Source organism: Mytilus galloprovincialis, chromosome 7, assembly GCF_965363235.1.
Source record: "Mytilus galloprovincialis chromosome 7, xbMytGall1.hap1.1, whole genome shotgun sequence".
Lineage (NCBI taxonomy): Eukaryota > Metazoa > Mollusca > Bivalvia > Mytilida > Mytilidae > Mytilus > Mytilus galloprovincialis.
In genome coordinates this window covers 27,257,921-27,273,321 of record NC_134844.1, presented here as the reverse complement: position 1 = coordinate 27,273,321, position 15,401 = coordinate 27,257,921, and the positions used below count along the sequence as shown (strand labels likewise).

The 15,401-nt window shown below is 32.4% G+C and overlaps 1 protein-coding gene across 2 annotated transcripts in view; it reads right to left on the bottom strand.

Annotated features, from left to right (window-relative positions):
* The window catches only part of LOC143082661 (sodium-coupled monocarboxylate transporter 1-like), a 39,225-nt gene that overhangs the window by 13,921 nt on the left and 9,903 nt on the right, over positions 1-15,401 (bottom strand). Inside the window, exons 7-17 of one of the 2 annotated variants that reach the window (XM_076258471.1) lie at positions 14,830-14,903; positions 14,447-14,587; positions 12,724-12,859; positions 11,361-11,446; positions 9,692-9,804; positions 9,271-9,341; positions 8,883-8,969; positions 7,463-7,701; positions 3,249-3,349; positions 2,300-2,424; positions 1,048-1,236 (exon numbers count right to left, since the gene is read on the bottom strand). In XM_076258471.1, the coding sequence (XP_076114586.1) occupies positions 1,135-1,236; positions 2,300-2,424; positions 3,249-3,349; positions 7,463-7,701; positions 8,883-8,969; positions 9,271-9,341; positions 9,692-9,804; positions 11,361-11,446; positions 12,724-12,859; positions 14,447-14,587; positions 14,830-14,903 (1,275 nt within the window). In that variant the 3' untranslated portion in view covers positions 1,048-1,134. Of the gene's footprint in view, positions 1-1,047; positions 1,237-2,299; positions 2,425-3,248; positions 3,350-7,462; positions 7,702-8,882; positions 8,970-9,270; positions 9,342-9,691; positions 9,805-11,360; positions 11,447-12,723; positions 12,860-14,446; positions 14,588-14,829; positions 14,904-15,401 lie in introns of those variants that run through there. The other variant, XR_012980431.1, reaches the window with a different exon arrangement.

Genomic DNA, 15,401 nt, shown 5'->3' with positions numbered 1-15,401 from the left:
AATAATACATTAAAATAATATTTTGTTCGAATATTAGACAACTAAAATTACCAGATTTACTATGCATTTACGATTGATACCACCTGCTGTGGCCCGTATTAGATATAACAACTTAGAAATCATTTGATTTATATAGATACATTTAATTTGGTTTCAGAACAAATAGTGCTTTCTTATACTAGACCAAATCATACTAGTGTTAATTTGAATTATTTCATAATTTTCTTGTCGGTGCCGACAAACGGTATGGGGTTTTCTCATTTTTAAAGGCCGCACGGTAGCCTACACTTGTGTCGATCCCATTCATTTGAAATTTGATGGATAATTGTCTCATCGCTAATCATAACTCATTTTCTCAATGTTCCACTAGTAGCAAACATCAATCGCTCACATCCACATCATTTTTTATTTGAATCGAATTTTTGTTGTGCTTAATACTCTTCAAATCCATTATGTAACTCAATGCGACAACATTACTAAATTAACAAGGCGCATTACAACTTATATCAATTAAAATATTGTTATATATTCTTAGTCTATTAATATAAATGCACACATTTACATTTACTCTTATCCCGACTTCTACATTTTCCTTTCACAAAATAAAAAAAACAGTTCAATCAACATTGAGCCGTGGTGTAGTGGTTAGTGCATCTGACTACTCACACAAAGGTTCCTGGTTCGATTCCAGTTCCGGCATTAAAATTTCAGGGACTGAATTTTCTGCTCTCCCTTGACACCATTTACGTGTATGGTCTTGAGGAAACGATGATAGTCCGTCTAAAGGGGACGATGAATGGCTGACCCGTGTTTAGAGAGAGCTATATCTCTAGCACGTTAAAGACATCCTTATAGATTTCGAAAAAAAAAGATCAGACTAATGCCGCTACAAGGCAGCACTCACACCAGCAAAGTTGAAAGTGATTAATATAAGTTGCAAAACTTGTTTCCCAATCCATTATATAAAAAATCTAATCAAAATTGCACACTACACATCCAATTTACATTATTGTATATTAAATAACTCACCAAGTAAATTAAACTAAATTTACTATAATGTTATATTTCTAGGGTAATATCAAATCAAATGGTACATGTATTTACAATTTAACACTGATGTGCATATGTTTATCGTTAGAATTTATAACTAAATGTTTCTGATCCAAGTGCTGACATATTACTACAACTACCAATGGTAGTAGCCTCGGTTTTGATATCCTCGTTATCTTCTATTTCCTAAAATAGTCAACAATTTACAGTAGTGGAAATAAATCAAGGAACGCCTAATTTAAATGGGAATGCAACCTGCATTTACGTTGCGTAGCATTACATTAAAACGTCGCATTGAACCCCTTTCCATCTAAAATGTGAAAAGGTAAATAATAAGGAAAAACTGAAAAACTCTCAATGTCAAAATCAGAAAAATTTATAATCCGTGACATCGCGTTCAAAATTTCCAAAGGTTTGACCACAGTTCTTTCAATTGTCATCCAACTATTAATGTTAATTAGGAACACAAACCTTGAATGGAAAATTTCAAGGCAATTTATCTTATGAACCATGACATTGTATTTAAATTGCGAAATATAACGATAAGTGAAACTTCAATTATTACCCAGAAACATGCAAAATGCAAGGGATAGTTTTTGAATAATAAATGTCAAAACTATATAAAATCAACTTTACTTATATTTTATGACACTGTGATTGGGTTTCAAAATATTTGGTTGTGTCGTATTATCAATATGATCTTGGAACCGAATAAAACCCAAACTTTAGTAACTGTACATCGTTGTCAATAATGGAATTGTATGCGACTGTCATACAAGTGACAGGTTATAAGAATATGCATGTACCAAGTCAAGAATATGACAGTTGTTGTCCATTTGTTTGATGTGTTTGAGCTTTTGATTTGCTAAGGGACTTTCCGTTTAGATTTTTTTCTTGGAGTTCGATATTTTACTGTTTATAGACCATATCATTGTGTTAAAACTTTGAAATACTTGTGGCACTTTAATTATCTCCCGCGAACAAAACGTTTGACGGACAATAACATTTAGTTTGTTTGAACATTAGTTTGCTGTAATTTATTGTTCTCAATACTGTATACCATCAAATCACAATACAGCAAAATCTTTTAAAAAAATTAAAATAACTTGCGGTAAAATTCACCTGATGTCAGTGTTAGTTGTGTTTGTTTTATTTTTCATTGAATAAATGAAAAATAACGGTAACACAAGGATTAGAGGATACATAAGCATTAGGTTTGTTGAAGATTGATATTACACAGTGTGCCTACCTCTTTATCATAATCTACTCCACAACGGAGAAATTTGAGGATTTTGTTTGGTAGACAGCACCAAAATAATCTATCAAAGATTGGAATCATATACTTTGGGTCAATGTCCTCTGGCTTTGTCGGACCTGGAAACGAATAGATTACACTAATCAGAAACAAAGATTATTAAATCTCCACATTGGATGAGCAGTCACTTAAAAATCATTGTAAACCAATAGTTTAGATTGTTATACACAATACATGTCATGCTATAAACAATAATTAGTCACACTTACAAGACAATCTAATTATGCAATGCGTTTTTGTGTTATTATCCTATGTTAGTGAGGAGTTGAACGCACAAAAATGTTTACCTCCGAATCTCCTTAATGTGGGTGTCCGATGGTTAGGATTCTTTCGTTAGTTGCTGTCTGCCATAAGTGTTTTTAATGTATTAATGTGTCATAAATAAAACCGTTATAACATCGCTTTACTTTTAATTCATGTCAATTGATTTAGTATAGTTGATAAAGAAGCATTAAACATTCTTATTTCATTTTCATCATGAGTTTAAGGCCTAGGAGATGTGGGTCCACATCAATGAAATAAAAATGAATTAAACAATTGAAATTAAAAGTCCAGGTTCAGTTTACTAACTGTTAAGGATAATTAGGAAAGAGTGTAATGAATAGTTCAGTAAAAATTGTAAACATTGTAAGCATTATCCCCGGAAAGACTTCGAAGATTATCAGCATATCCTATAGCTTTAAATTTGTTTTGTAATACCTTCTAATAAACTAAGTTTGAATTTCCAACCTTTTTTAAATTTATTGGCCTCTTTTACGATTTCAACAGATTAAATTGCTAATGCCTTTGTTTATTATGCAACATGTATTTTTCAGTAGTTTAACATATATAACGAGATTGAAATATACTTTCCGACTTACCTACCTCATATTAATTAATTTACCTGTTGCAAAACTGACAATTAAACCAACAACAAAAGCTATAATCATACCAAACGCTGAATACCAAAGGTACGAAAGGCTATAAAATTGATGCAACCCTGATCTGAAAAAGAAGATAAAAGGATAGGAATTTATTTTCATTAAAGAAAGTTATTTTCAATATACCTTAACTAACGACTTTAATTGCTTTATTGTAACCTCAATTACCAGACTATGTTATAGGCCGGGTCTTCCGTCGCTGTGTATCTGCTTCCCACACGAATGAAAATCATTAGTTTTGAATTATTCAATAATGTTTAATAAAAAGCTGCGCCATGAGCGCATAATACGCCCGACGTCTTGCGTGGAAGTTTTATGCAATAATCATATACATATGTATTGTTTTTAAGACACGGCGGGACACGTGAAACCCCAACCCTGTTTTTTTTTTACAAAAAACTAAATATCACTAAAATAAAATTTTGAATCAAAACCAAAAAGTATACAGATCTTTAGATTAATCTAACAAAAAAGTGTGTAAAGTTTAAAGCAATAATCATAAATTATTTTTGAGATACGGCGCGACATGTAAAAAAAACCTCCCCTGTTTAACAAAATACTCAATAACTCCAAAATGCAGTTTTGAATCATCACCAAAAAGTATACAGATCTTTAGATTAATATAACAAAGAAGTGTGTAAAGGTTTAAGCAATAATCATAAATTGTTTATGAGATACGGCACAATATGTAAAAAAAAAACTCCCCCTTTTTTGCAAAATACTCAATAACTCAAAAATGAAATTTTAAATCATCACCAAAAGTATACAGATCTTCAGATTTATATAACAAAGACATGTGTAAAGTTTTAAGCAATAATCATAAATCGTTTTTGAGATATGGTGCGACATGTAAAAAAACCTCTCCCTTATTTACAAAATACTCAATAACTCAAAAATGAAATTTTGAATCATCACCAAAAAAAATACAGATATTAAGATTAATATAACTAAGAAGTGTGTAAAGTTTAAAGCCATAATCAGGAATCGTTTTTGAGATACGGTGCGACATGTGAAAAAAAACACACCCCTGTTTTAGTTACAAAGTGCCGTAACTCAAAAAGTTTTAATCTTATTTTCACCAAAAAATATACAGATCATTTGACTATCATAAGAAACAATTATGTTAAGTTTCATGACATTTGGATAAGTCGTTCTCAAGTTACGGTGCGACATGTTTACGCCGGACAGACAGACGGACGGACAGACAGACAGACGGACGGACGGACGGACGGACACCGGACATTTGTATACCATAATACGTCCCGTCAAAATTTTGACGGGCGTATAAAAACAGAACAACGTCTTTTTTCATATAAAAATTGAATTTCTTTATCAGATTTATTTGTCTCATGTAAACACTTTTTTGTAAAAAGGAACATATGTCAGAGATACTTAAATTAAAACCGTACATTTCTCCCTAAAAACATTTATGTGCATTTCGACAATAAGGTTTATCGGTAGGTCTTTGGTACCAGTTGCTCATTTTTTAATAACAAACTTGTTATCGTTTGTTGATGTCTGTTCTACGTGTACCTGTTATGTATTGTCATTAATTGTTTTTAATGTTGTGAAGGCAGGGATCTTTATATAGTTGATTAAATAGGTTTACTCCTTGATGAAGCCCGCACGGTGAACTATAATTATTTACACTTATTTCATTAAAACTTTGTTGCATAGTTGGTGCATTGATATTCATACCACATGTCCAAACTTTACATGCCAAAAACAAAATTAACAAACTAAGTCACAGACAATAACACCGGAAACTAAAATAAGACCAGTACGAACGTCACCATAAAACAAGAATGACTTTGGTGACTGGCTTGATACTCTTGTTGGAATATGTTATTGCTTTAATTCTAGTGGGTATGAATCGTATAAAAGCTGTCTACACTAAGTTACGTATGTTACGATCTTCAAGCTATAATTTCGGATATTGCAAGTCACAGACTGTTCAAGCCAGTTCGCATTGGAAAAGATGAAAAAGAGAAAAGATCTTTTCTAAATCTTTCCTTTGCCAACAAAGGTCTCGATGGCGTCAACCTAGGCAATATCCTTCATCATAAATTAGTTTAATCGAAAATACCTCCTTATTTCAAAGACAAGTCTGTACCAATAATTTCTTATACCTATACCAAACCTATTGCAACTAAAATTTTCAATTACAAACGCGTTTTGCAGAATCTCGATATTGACGACTTCAAGTCTAAACCTCCTGATTGCACTTGTGCTAGTTCCCAATTCATATATAATCCTGCTGGCCACGTTATTACCGGTGACCTTAACATTGTTAATAACACTTCTCTTTAAAATTTTGATGGACTCAGTCGAGGATTATGCCAGGCAATGGGCTAAACGTGAAAAGGAAGACGTAGACACTCTATCCGAATGGATTAAGGCAGTGAGGCCTTTAATACAATTCAGAATCAAGAAACTGAATGGGTCCATCAATGCCCATGCTACGTCAATCATTAAAGACCCAAATGTTGCTAAACACTTATCCGACCTCCATGATAAATATGTTGTTGTCCCCGCAGACAAAGCCCCAAATAACATCGATTTTGTCTGTAAAAGTCACTACATTAATTGCTTGATAAGCGAATTAGGTATAGACAATTCACTTGGAAACTCAACATATACCCTCACGACACTTACCAAAGAGGAAATCCTGGATAATCATAGGTCTGTTCTTTGTTCCTTTGGTATTTCAACCAAAGATGAAGAACTGGATCTTCCATCACTGTATTGGATACCTAAACTACATAAGTGTCCTTACAAACAACGGTATATTGCTGGGTCTTCCAAGTGCTCCACGAAACCTCTTTCTAAATTATTAACATCCATTTTATCAGCAATCAAAGACGGGCTTCAAAGTTATTGTGAAACTGCCTATTCTAGAGGTGGCGTGAATCAGATGTGGATACTTAAAAATTCCAAAGATCTTTAAGAGTACATACAATCTAACTCTCTTTCATCTTGTAACAGTATTAAAACATTTGACTTTTCTACTCTATACACAAGTATTCCACATTCCAAACTAAAAGACAAATTGAAAGAGTTGGTATTACTTTGCTTCATAAAAAAGAATGGCCAACGTAGATACAAGTATCTTGTCTTAGGGAGGGATAAATCATACTTTGTAAAGAATCACTCTGATTCAAACAAAAAATTCTCTGAAACCGATATTATCAAGATGCTTGATTTCTTGATTGACAACATATTTGTAACGTTCGGAGGACGTGTTTTTCAACAGACTGTCGGCATCCCAATGGGAACAAACTGTGCCCCTCTACTTGCCGACTTGTTTCTTTATTATTATGAGGCTGACTTCATGCAGGAACTTCTCAGGAAGAAAGATAAGAAGTTAGCAATATCCTTTAACTCTACTTTCCGCTATATAGATGACGTTCTTTCACTAAACAATTCAAAATTTGGTGACTATGTGGAACGCATCTATCCCATCGAATTGGAGATAAAGGATACTACAGATACAGTTAAGTCGGCTTCATATCTTGACTTACATCTAGAAATTGACAATGAGGGTCGGTTGAAAACAAAACTTTACGACAAAAGAGATGATTTCAGCTTTCCAATTGTGAACTTTCCATTTCTAAGTAGCAACATTCCAGCAGCACCTGCATACGGGGTATATATCTCCCAATTGATACGATATTCCCGTGCTTGCATTTCCTATCATGATTTTCTTGATAGAGGGTTACTGCTCAGAAGGAAGCTATTAAACCAAGAGTTCCAAATGGTGAAGTTGAAATCATCCCTTCGTAAATTTTACGGACGCCATCACGAGTTGGTTGACCGTTATGGAATAACCGTTTCACAAATGATATCGGATATGTTCCTAACGTCGTAACTACAATCCCCTTCCCTTTCATGAATGTGACCTACCGAATTAGACTATTTACCGGATTTGTAATCACATAAGCAACACGACGGGTGCCACATGTGGAGCAGGATCTGCTTACCCTTCCGGAGCACCTGAGATCACCCCTAGTTTTTGGTGGGGTTCGTGTTGTTTATTCTTTAGTTTTCTTTGTTGTGTCATGTGTACTATTGTTTTTCTGTTTGTCTTTTTCATTTTTAGCCATGGCGTTGTCAGTTTGTTTTAGATTTATGAGTTTGACTGTCCCTTTGGTATCTTTCGTCCCTCTTGTATACTTACAATTCGTTTAATGCTGCATCGCTGCTACTTGTTTGTCCAAAGACTGTAAAGTATTCACCTGTATGGTCTGTGGTATTGAATGGTAGCATTGTTGAGTAAATTTTGTCTGTATTGTGATTGGAACTTTCACATGTACTGTTTGGAAATGGAAGATTTTCCTTTATACCAACAACTGTATATTTACCAATGCCAACCCACATAGTAATTACATATGATGATAAACTACCAGCAACAGCCCCCTACATTAAAATGATTGTTTTCAAACAAATGTTCTAAAGAAATGAAGCATTAAATCAAACGTTTACCTAATCAATACCCACGAGGTTAACAGAATTCATAATTGATATTAAAGTATCAGTTTATTGAAAGACACAAATACTGTATATTCAGAAATTATTGCATGCAATTTTTGCAGTATTTGAATTCATGAGTAAAGCCTTTTGCAACAGATTTTTAAAGTCTGTTCTAAGGTTGTACTGTTAAATCACTGACCAATGTTAGAGGTTTGGACACTCGATAACAAATTTAACCCCGCCACATTCTGTATGTATGTGCCTGTCCCTTTTCGGGAGCCTGTAATTCGGTGGTTGTCTTTTGTTGCAGGCTAACTTATTTGTTTTAAGTTCATTATTTTGTACATAAATTATGCTGTTATTTGTCTCGTATGAATTGTTTTACATTTGTCTTTATATGGCGGACTTTAGTATATGGGCGTTGCTCATTGTTGAAGGCCCAAAGGGACCAATAGTTCTTAATTTCGCTGTCATTTGGTCTCTTTTGAAGAGTTGTCTTATTGGCAATCCTATCACATCTTCTTTCTGATATCAATATCAAATTATTGCAATACCATGAATATATGTTTATAGTAATATGTATAGGTGTTAGAACAACAAATCGCATATTTCTAATTAATGAAAAATAATGGATCAACAGGATAAATTAAAAATAATTTGTAAATTATTAAAAAAAAAGTAATGGATTTTAACAATAGAATATCAAAGAATAAAATCCTGGTGTTAAGTAATAAATCTTTAACCGTCATTTTGATGATTTTTTGTCAAATGTCCTAACATGAATAGTACAAAATATAGAAAAACAATATCCCAGATACAAAATGAGTTTGCAAATCGTGTTTATCTCTTCCTTTAGGGACATTTGTTCATCATAATCAAATTATTTTTTTCATTTCTGTTTCAATTTGCAAATAGTTATTTTAGAATCTAAAGAAAACATGCAGTACTTTTCAATTTTAGAATAAGTTCTGCATGTTAATCCGACGATCCGTCAAAGTTAAACTACAGGTAAATATATAATATGTGATACACCTCTTTTCAAATTAATATTTAATTTTCAACCCACGCATAACATTAAGATAAATTAATTAATGACAATTATCTTTAATAGACTGTTGTTTTATTACCTTCCAGTTTGCCCATGGAAAAAAGGCTCCTAACATTATCAAACCGTTCAATGCTCCTCCTGCAGCGCCCATAAAACTCAACGAAGCCTGTAAATATTTTAAAATGGTCATGTCACATTACGGCCTGACATCTTTTACTTTTTTAAAGGTTCATTTTGATTACCAAATCAAAATTTGATATCTTCAATCGTATATATTCAATCCATACTTTATCAGACAGCATGTACAACTTGTGTATCAGAAATGGCTGGCCCTTCCAAAGCAGCCCAATATTAGTGTATGACGTAAATCGTGTAGTTTAGTATTGTGTAATCCTATTATCATTTTTTTAACATGATTATTTAATTTAATATATTAGTTCTTGTTCTGCATTCCATGTCAAACATACCTGCAATACAGTTCCTTTCAAATTTTTGAATAAAAATGTTGTACCAATTCCTAATGCACCATACACTATAACTAAACAACAAAATTGTTTTATTTCTTTGCATATTCTAGATTCAAGCAAAAACTATATTGGTTACATTATGTATATTTCTATTTGTACAATAAAATAACAGAACCTGTCATTTGTTGATTTTTCACGGCTATGGTGTTTCATTTTGATTCTTTTGGTTAAAGTTCGTACAAATTTGAATGTATTTGGCTTCAAAAACTCTTTGTCTCGAGAGTGTTCTTAGGCGCATTGATATTAGTGCCATAGTTGATCACTAAAAAGATAGTAATTAAGAACGCCCGTGTGACATATAATAGATAAGAGGTGAAATATATGTAACTTAAAGATGATTGATCTTATATCAACATCTAACCTAAAATGCGAGTAATCCATGCCTTATTTTCTTCTGATTTATCTTTAAAATATGGTTTCATAACATCTTCCCAGGTAACAGCTACCATGGAACTGAGATTTGATGATAGTGAGCTGAATTGAAATGTATATTAGAATTGTTTCCAAGAAACGGGTATAAAAACGAAAACAAATCATATATGACCGTTTGTGAGTAGAATTGTCATCTACTTTACAATATATTGAAATTAAATGAAAAAGATAACTGCAATATCAATATATATAATAGTAAAAGTTCTAGTTAAGACGGCTGTGGAAAGACATCATTTGACCACAAAATGTATGTTTATATAGCCTTGTTGGAAGTCTACGCATGTTCTTTCAAGAGACCATATGTGTATATTGCCAACTAGGATATACATATGTTCTTGTAAGGGACCAAATGTCGATATATATCTACTCATCGAATTAAAACGTGGAGAAATGATACTTAAAATGAATATTTAAACCTACGATAATTTTATGAATCTGTCCTAAGTCGTTTTATGTTGTTTTTGTTTTTGGGTATTTTTTGAATATTTTTTTTTTCTAAATACATCGATAATATAAATAAAATAGTATTTTCGTCATTTTAAGTCAAATTCTTCCAGTTTCAAAGGAAGGCTTATAATGATATGTGTGTAGCTTTATAGTATATCAAAAAGAAGATGTGGTATGATTGCCAATGAGACAACTATCCACAAAAGACCAAAATGACACAGACATTAACAACTATAGGTCACCCTACGGCCTTCAACAATGAGCAAAGCCCATACCGCATAGTCAGCTATAAAAGGTCCCACGATGTGTAAATTTCAAAAATTTTTGCATTGACCACTAACCATAAGTACATAGGTAAAAAAAGCATGAAAAAAATACCAATTAACAATCAGGTCATTACTTCACATGCAATTTACGTTAAGCAGTAGATAACACTCAAAACGCAAACATCCTGATCAGGTTGATGCTCCTATAGTGGAAGCTGTTGTTGCGCTCATTACTAATAACATGCTTGTGGTGATTCAAATTCAAATATTATTTGTATGTAATAATGAAGTCGAAATAAAGGGTGTGTTTATATATATATATATATAATCTCTAGTAATGTTTTATTGGACTTGTCATCAAATATACACAGATGGTCAATCAAATCATTATGACTTCGGAAATTGTTTCGAAGATACCACTTTACTTTTGAGAACATTTGTGTTCATTGTTACTAGTACCTTTTATCGAGGAAATCTTCAAAAAAAACGTAGAAAGTCTGTAGAAAGATGAAAAGCTCTTAAAAGATAAATCAACGTCATATCTTTCAAAGATCACAGGAAACTTTTTTTAATTAGCACTCGTTTTAATATATTTGAGAGCTATTATCTGATATTTTAATAGAGATAAATATGAAGTAGTAGTTGAAAGGTGTATTTTATTGATGCTTTGATTGGGTGTTTGGCGACTCCAGATTTTATTTGTACGAGGTACAAAAACAGTGATCATACTGTTGCATCTGACGAATGATATTTAGTTTTGTCTGATGTCAAGCATATCAATAAAAATAAATTATAGATTACAATGAAATTACTACACTGACTTGATTTGATATTTAAAACAAGAAATCCTTTGTGAATAATTAAAAAAAAAACAATTTGTTTTACCTTAATGCTCCACAAAAAAGACACGCAATAAACAATCCAGGTACCCCTGGATATCCCAACATGTCAGAGACAAAGTATGGAATTATCTGAAAGGTAGTCAAGATTAAATTTACAACAAAGAAAGATAATCTATCACGTATATTTCAATATAAACGGTGATTTATGTTTTATGTATTATAAAAAATGTATATGCACTCACCATATGCATGTGTTCAGTAAATATAAAAACTGGTCTCAATATGTAGAGTGAATAAAACATTCGAAAATTATTAAGATTTAGATGTAAACAAATAAAAGGTTATAATTCAGCACCCATTTTATATTGGACATAACAATTCTCTTCGTGTCAGCCATGTCGTAAAATAGATTCAATAGATTTTCAACAATCACTTTCCAAATTCACGCTTTTTAACAAATGAGGATTCAGTCATTATAAGGTCTAGTAGGCTTTTCACAGAGAATAATTTAGCGTATTCCAATATCACATTTTTCTTATGTGTACACATGTTGTTCGTGACTACGTTAACATAATTCATTTGAATTTTAAAAATAAAATTTTATATAACTCTTTATGTCATGCACGATGAAAATAAACTCATCATAGATACCAAGAATAAATTTAATATATACGCCAGACGCGCGTTTCGTCTAAAAAAAAAAGCTCAAATATGACAATATGGCCAACACGAAGGACGATGAAAACCCAAAAAAGCACAAACCAAACCTTGACCATTCATGTGATTGTACCAACTTCCGAAGCAAGGTTGTCGGCTCTTCGGACATTCCCGAAGTCCTGTGTTTTGATTGCCGAGTTTATGAGCTTTGGTCCTTGCTTGAAAGTTTGTGATAGTACAAATATCATCAGACGGAAGTCACTGTTACAACTCTTGTTTTTGATGGGGTTCGTCTTGCTTATTCTTTAGTTTTCTATTGTTTGTCTGTTTGTCTTTTCATTTTTAGCCATGGCGTTGTCAGTTTATTTTCGATTTATGAGTTTGACTGTCCCTCTGGTATCTTTCGTACCTCTTTTACAGTATACAAGTTCATGAGAATGAAACTAACTGTAATATGGTGAAACACATGTTTACTTAAACTTAAAAATTTGCTATTTTGAAGAAACATCATATTGTGTTTCGAACCCATTAAGGATTATGCATCCTCTATTTTGGGATAAGTGCTTATCTGTTTAAATTATATATTGACGCATGGAATGCATGGTTAAAACCTCATTAAATGTTAGACAGGAACAGATCTGTGAATAATGCGGATAGATGTTTTGGTGAAAGATATCTAATGAATGAACATTTAGAGATTTTTAATATTACATTGGGTTTTCAATACATTGTCAGATAACATAATTTACCTGATTTGAATTTTTTATGTCTCCATGAGATAATGGGTCACATCCTTTGTCTGCATAAAATGCAAAAACTGAAATTCCTGATAAACATGCAAGCGTCAACAAGAGAAATACCCCAACACAGTTCATCAATACAGCTCTATAAAGTATAATTAGGCTTCAGACAATAAAAAAGAAATTGGTGTACATTATACATAGAATTATTCTACAAATGATGAAATTGTGTCTAACGATATGAAGAGCTTGTTGTTAATGACAAAGTGGAACTATAAATGTAATAAAAAAGGAATATGTTGTATAAAATGTTGAGGAACATTTCAACATACATATTTAAAACCCAAAGGAACTGTGCTGTGTTTTATGCGCTTCATTATAAAATCACATAGATCACTTCAACACCAAACCTTACTGAAAGTTCTATATACCTCTAGCCCCCTGTTCATCAATAACATTTTTTTTGTTACATTTGGATCACGCTGCCTCTCGTATGATTCCAACCGAACTATAACATTGTATAAGTAGTCGAAAAAGAAAGGGTATATAAAAGCCGTAAATTGAAACAGATCAGACAATATCAGTTCCAAACAGAAAAAAAGCAGATATAAGGACCACAGTCAACAATACTCTAGAAAGAAGAATAATTTATCGGCAATACCAACCCCACTAAAAAATGTGTTAGCACTGAAGAGTACGTCTAATTTGCTCTACTAGTGAAACCAGTCCTGTTGCTCGTGGCAAGTAGATATTCAATGGAAAGTCGCATTATGTGATGTCATGATTGAAGGCAGGATTATGGGTTAAGTCATTTGGAATATATACATGATTTTTTGTATACTTGTATGGATATTCTCAACGATCTACCAAATCATATTACCAAAATCATTGTAATAAATTACTTTGCTCTTTATGGGCCCTTTAATCAAAAAAAATATCCTATCTTATCTTATCTAAAGGGGGTCCACCAAACCTTCAAGTTTACAACTAGGAACTTTTGGTTCAGTAGAAGCAACTGTCTTTGAATTCTACTGTTTATAAAACTTTAATTTCGTAAATGCTGGGGCCTTTCTGTCCATGGAATCGGTTGCCTTGGCTATGTTTGGCCAGGCTTTTGGGAATATTTGGTCAACAATGGTCTTCAAATTCGGCCTTTTTAACTTGTTCTTATCGAGCTCAACTGATGAGACTTTTGTAGACGAAGTGCGTGTTTTGCGCAAATGCAGATATTTAATCCAGGTGTCTATGACGAGATTGTTTTTGACAAGAAATCATGAAATAAAACGGTATTCAATGTTACTGCTCAGACACGAAAGTTCACGATTGGAAAGATGAAATTATCCTTTTAAGATATGATTACAAAAGAATTAGATGATATGGTATAATTGGCAATAATACATTCCTCCAGGAGAAACAAAATGCCATGAATTTAGGTCATCGTTCGGCCTTCAAGATGTATATACAAGTCTAATTATAAAGAGGACAAGACTGTTTCTGTGACTTCAAGTTTTTCAGTGCGATTGGAAGTCATTCAAAATAATCATCAAATGATGAATCATTTTGTGAGCGGACATCATCTATATAACCAAACCTGAAGTTGATAGAGGATGTTAGGATATTCAACCTGTGAACTACCTTCTAGTATATGAAATGAGCTTCATATGAATAAGGGGACAAGTTAAGACAGCATTGACAGATATGCAATAATAATAAAATGAATGGACTTATATACCGTTTAGCATCTCTAAGAGTTGGCAAGGAGCTAAACCGTTGGATACTAGCCTGACTAGCTCCGTAAGTACCTGCCCAATTTATCATTCCACCAATAACCAGCGCCCAGAATGTATGTCTTGTTGTTGGATCTGGATCAAAGCTTAAAAGTATTAAAAATATTCTTTTGAATAAATCATAGACAATAACATTTGTTTTCAGCAATCAATCATTGTAATAAAGTATAGCAAAAAACAAAACCTATAACAGGCTAGATGCAATAGTTTGTTTCTCCTCGTCTTAGTAAAGTGAATTAATTTTAAAAAAAAATGTTTTACTTTATCTTCCTCTAATAGAGGATCCGTTTAATCAATCAACATATTATCATTTATAAAAAAAACTTACTTCCAGAAGTTTATCCGATCCCATTCGTCATTTAATTTCCAAATATGGTCAATACCACCAACCTCTATTGTAGCCTAAAATGTGATGGAAAAGATGCAGTTGTTTTAGAAAAACATGCAAATCCTATATAATATGATTGAGACAATTATACCATATCATCTAATTATTTTGTAATCATATCTTAAAATTGAAAATTAGCATAGGTTGAGACTTTACAACGAAAGGATAATTCCAGCTTTCCAATCGTGAACTTTCGTGTCTGAGCAGCAACATTGAATACAGCCAGTGTATGGAAAATATATCCTATAGTTGTGGTATGATTGCAACTCTCCACAAGAGACCAAAATGACACAGAAATTAACAATTATAGGTCCTTGAACATTTAACTTGCTGTTACACTCTAATTGTATAAATAAGCAATTAAATAATAGAGCTATTGCGGTTGAAAGCAAATATTGGTTTTATCTTAGTGGTTAATTTTAACCACTTTCTTTCAAGATTCTGTATTAAATTGAAAACAAAAAATCATATATCAATATGAAAGATACAAAATAAAGAGAATATTGTGCATA